Source organism: Lactuca saligna, chromosome 5, assembly GCF_052625555.1.
Source record: "Lactuca saligna cultivar CGN05327 chromosome 5, ASM5262555v1, whole genome shotgun sequence".
Lineage (NCBI taxonomy): Eukaryota > Viridiplantae > Streptophyta > Magnoliopsida > Asterales > Asteraceae > Lactuca > Lactuca saligna.
The window spans coordinates 171,569,789-171,574,949 of NC_136421.1; the positions used below are offsets into that span (position 1 = coordinate 171,569,789).

The following is a 5,161-nucleotide window of genomic DNA, read 5'->3' on the forward strand; positions in this document are numbered from 1 at the left end:
GTTCGCATCAATGTTGTTTTTAGGCCAATTACTTTTTTTTACATTGATGATGTTTTTTGTATATTAAACTTGGCAAATTAAACTTAATAGTCTTAGGTCTTTGTACAATTATGAGTTTTTGTAGGCCAATACTTTTTATTTTTTTTTATTGGAACTTGAAACTGAATTATAAAAATCTACTCAACCAAATATAATTTTGTTGGTTCATATAGAATATTAATTTAGTTTGGCCTGCAAAGATTTTTATTTGGAAAAACAAAATCATTTTGAATTCACTTGTTTGCATCAGATGAAACCAATCCATTCAAACAAACGTCATTAGAAAACATGATCGATACATTAATCATGAACTATAAGCACATGAATCATATATGATCCATTTAGTTTGACTATATATCAAAATTATACAAGAATATAACAAATAAACACTGAGCTTAGATAACAAAATTGTTTTGAACTCTCTCTATCTATCTTCCCTTCCTATTCATTCATCATCTAATTTTTTTCATAAATATGTAAATATATGGGTTGGAATCGCAAAAGAAAAAGTGAAGGGGGTCCATAGCAAAAAGAAAAGTGTAGTTGCTCATGTAGTCATGGTTTCTCACAAGTTGGAGACTTTGGCCTTCTAACAAATCGCCCCTACAAAATGAACATATCAATTGTGACAAAATGTAAACATTAAATTCAATAATGTTACTATTAGAGACAATAACTAAGTCCAAATCCATATCATTGTGGTGACGCATGATTTTTTTTCCTTTTATTTCATTCATGTTTAATCATCTATGTATCATAATGCAAGAGTCACAACTATAAATTCTAGATTCATATAACTTGGAGTCGAATTATATTTTCTTGCAATTAATTAGATCTAGATAAAAAGGTGAGAAATTATACCTTAGATCTAGGTCTTTGATCAGCATTGAGTTTTCGAACTTGATATCTGATTTTCTTGGAGAAGAGGCGTGTACGTCGCTTTTCTTTATAACGGATTACACTCGCTTCTCTCAACCCACCATTATCTGAAAATAAATCTATTTGAGCCAATCTTGCCTGTAGATACATGAAAACAAGTATATTAAAAAAGTTACTAGTCTTAATTTATTTGATAACCAGAAAAAGTTATGCCATTTATAAAAGAAAATATATATTTTTGCAGATATCCGGTTTTTAGTAAGAGAAAAAGACAACATATATATATATATATATATATATATATATATATATATATATATATATATATATATATATATATATATTGATTTGGATTTTAGTATGATTTCCTAAATTTGAAAATATTTATGTTTAGTTTGGATTTTTATATGATTTTGGTGGAGTTTATTTGGCGTTTACTCTTTTAGTATGATTTCGTAGATTAAAAATTAATTATATTTGATTTGGATTTATGTTTAATTTGAATTTGGTATGGTTTTTATATATATTTTTATAATTATTCAAGAAAACGGTTCAATTATTTTATAAAACATAAACATTAAATTCAACAAAAAATAATACATACAGATAAAATAATTATTTTTATCATTCCGCATAGCAATTTAAATGTTTAAATAAAACAAAATGTTAAAAGTTAGCATCTCCGTAATTCAGCCTCTTGGAAATTCGAATTTTAAAATTTTATATTTTAAAAATTCATCCGTACAAACAGCATTCCTAGTCATTTTATCATTTATTCATTATTAATATTGATATCATTTATTTTATAGTAATTGTTTTTGGAAAAATAAGTAAATAATATATATTTCAATGGGTTAACCAATAAAAATAACATTTTAGTGGTTAAACTTAAATTTATAAGATCATTAAAATATTTTTTTTAATTTTCTCCAATTATCAAAATCAAATAATCCTGGAAATAAAAAATATATATAATAAGCTTAATCCAAATTAATATAAACAGACTTTAAATAAAAAACCTGTTGAGAGTTTCACACTCAATTCCTGGCGGGAGAATAAGCAAGAAATCACTTACATGAATATCACTTCCCGGCGACTCCGACCCCGACATTTCCTCCGGCAACGGCGACCCTTTATCCGACCAAGCATTCAAAACTTTTTCATAATTCAACTTCAATAATAACCCAGGCCAATTTTCAAGACTTAAATTCCTCTCTCCCGGAATCGGATTCCCCAATTCCAATTCCATCTTCATCGATTCCTCCACTTTCTTCTTCTTTTCAGTCGGAGCTTTCTTCAATTTCACTAAATCCGGTGGCGATGTACACATCACGTTAACCGCCGGAAAACTCCACCAGTTCCGTTCATCTACATTCCTCAACGCCCTCACCCCATTTCTCAATCCCAATCCGAAATTGAACTCCAAATTCCCCCCAAATCCAAGCCCCATGGGGTACCCATAACAAGTATTGTAATTAAAATCGAAATTGAAACTGAAACAAGATTTCGCACTTGAGATTTCATCACCTCCCACAATTGAATTCGATTTCCCCATAATACTATCAATCCCCGCTTCAATTTCCTCATCAAGCATCGAATCAGTGTCGAAATTTTCCTGATATCCTTCACTCGGTTCCATTGAATTAGAATTGGAGTCGATTGGACTCCGGTCTTTCAGCTCAATCGAAGAACTGGCTTTCACCTTAATCGGCCTTTCAGTCACCGGAAAGGGCAAAATCAACTCCGGTGGTTCATTGAAGAAATAAGAACGTTGGTTTGGTAACGTCGATTGATTATTGTTGTTCTTGTTGATCGAGAAAATGGTGGGACAAGCTGTGGAGAGAAGGGCAGCTGCTTCATTGTAAGTTTGATTGGGTCTTTTTCGTTGGGTTCTGGGCTTTCGAGTGCAGACAGCCATTGGAGAATTGCTTGATTCTGAAATATTTGAAGACGGAGAAGATGAATTTGAAGTTCTAGTAGAAGCAGCAGATGAGGATTTAACGATATTTTCAAGATCAAATCCATAAGCCCTTCCTGTACCTCTACTTAAACACGATGACATTTTGATTTTTCTGTTTTTCAACTTCAATTAACTACCAAATTCATGTATTTCGTTCTTCATTTGACAAAAAACAAACAACCACTGATTTTATTCTGAGACATTTTCGGATTCAAAAACTAGAAACTCGATTCAGACATTCAGTCATCCCAAAATCTATGGAGAATTGAGATCAAACGAGTGGAAATGAAGAAAGATATTCTAGAGTTAAAACAAAGAAAGACAATGAACCCTAAACCCTAAAAAGTGCTTGTTTTTCTGAATAAACAAATATTGGGTTCCTGTAGAATATGAGGAAAAATCCAACGAAAGATTTATATAATATTCTACAATAAGAAAGATACGAGAAACCCTTTTCCTAAAACCCACAAAATGTCACCAAATCAACATTGAATTCGTTTGCAGAATTATGACATGGGTGTAAGAACCTTTCTAGTGCTCAGAATTTAGCGAAATCGGGAAAGTAAGCATAATTTATATAAATTGTAGGTGTGCATTGTGACAAATGAAGGAACAAAACACAAAAATTCAAAAGATTCTGAGTTGGGTTTACCCAAAAGAACATCAAAATATCTAATCTAGATCACATTTTATGGGCATCCACGATTGCAATAACACACACACACACACAGACATAGAGAGAGAATGGAGTCACGAGATCGGAAAAGATATAAAAATGGAAGAAATCCGTTGGTGATTTTGTAAGAGTGATAGAGACACACTTCTCTTTCTCTCTTTTGTATGTCTAATTTGGTAATTTCACACAACTGAGGGATGGAGCAATAGGGGAAAGAGAGAAAACAGAAGAAGGGACGAGAGAGAGGTTCTAAGACTTTCTGTTTGGAGTTTGGACCACTTCGATGCTTCATCACTTCAATTATTTTAGTGTTCCATGTAATAATATTACTTCTTGTAACTTATGTAACAAAGTAATTTTCAATACAAAATATATGATTATGTTGTATGCTATAAATATGTATTTGTACAATAAATTTTATGGATTTTTTTACCGATTTATGTAAAAGTTTTACTTTTATATCAATTTATGCAACAAATTCGAGTTATATACAATGGACAATCACGTTTCAACCTATTAAACATTAAACATGTTACTTTAAGATGCAATATTTTTTATCCTAAAATCAAGGATGGACTTAGAAATTTTGGGGCAAATTTTTTTTAGTTGTGGATGGTCGGAAATATTTTTATAGAACTTGGAGTCTTGGACCCAAATTTGAAGTTAATGTAGACCATTTTGTTATTGGATATAAAACGTTTTACATTAATTTTATAATTTAGTGTTTATAGTTATACAGACACACCAAGACAACAATTTAGAAAGAAATTAGATAGATAACAAAAATTAAAACCATAAAGAAAAATAAATAAGCTCTTATATAGGTTGTGAGAATTAAACTTATAAAATTGATATCTATAAGTATGAGGAGATATGGTTGTTTTGTTTTATGGAAAGGAAGAGGTAAATGTGATTAGGCATTTAGTTCCCATATTTTTAGTAGGAAAAAATGGTATAACTTTTGGGTTTTATGAAAATAGAGAGAAGCCTCATCCATAATAGAATGCGTTTTGGCCGATCTAAATAATATTTGAGGAGAGTATGCAAATCAGTAATTAAAAAGATATGGGTCTTGGTAAGATTTTTTATGTTCTTGGAAGTATTTGCCAACGCAACCTAAAATAGAGAGAAATACATATTATGTAGAACTTATACTTTGTTATTGAAATTAGAAAAAAAATGTATAATTCACATCTAATTATTATTTTATCACGTCTCCAGTCTCCTCAGCATGCCCTCAAATGCCCGTTTTCTAGGTTTCCTAACATGTCATGTTTTAAAAATAATAAATAAAATAAATTACAAATATGGTCTTTATACTTTGGTCAAATTTATAGTTTTGGTCCAAGTTTTAAAAAGTTGATTGGTCGCATCCACATGTTTTCAAAATTTCCATCAATGTCACGTCAAGCTAACTCTGTTAACTTGTTTTATTAATCTCACGGTTGTCACCTCTTGTAATTGCATTGCCACCATTTGTTGTCATCGCACACACCCCATGCACGGATTTAATCAATATTTTTGTAAGTGGTAGATGTAGATTTGTTCTTTCCAAAAACTCAACCGTTTTTTTGACTTTTATTTCGTTTTCTCATTTGTGGTTCTTA

At 30.6% G+C, this 5,161-nt stretch overlaps 1 protein-coding gene across 1 annotated transcript; it reads right to left on the reverse strand.

Annotated features, from left to right (window-relative positions):
- Positions 1 to 318: 318 nt before the first annotated feature.
- LOC144997372 (protein CHLOROPLAST IMPORT APPARATUS 2-like) lies at positions 319 to 3,819 on the reverse strand. The gene is made up of 3 exons (XM_078957266.1): positions 1,994 to 3,819; positions 901 to 1,056; positions 319 to 642 (listed from the first exon to the last, which is right to left on the reverse strand). The coding sequence occupies exons 1-3, from the start codon at positions 2,978 to 2,980 to the stop codon at positions 595 to 597; spliced, it is 1,191 nt and encodes a 396-aa protein (XP_078813392.1). The 5' UTR covers positions 2,981 to 3,819; the 3' UTR covers positions 319 to 594.
- Between the last annotated feature and the right edge of the window lie 1,342 nt (positions 3,820 to 5,161).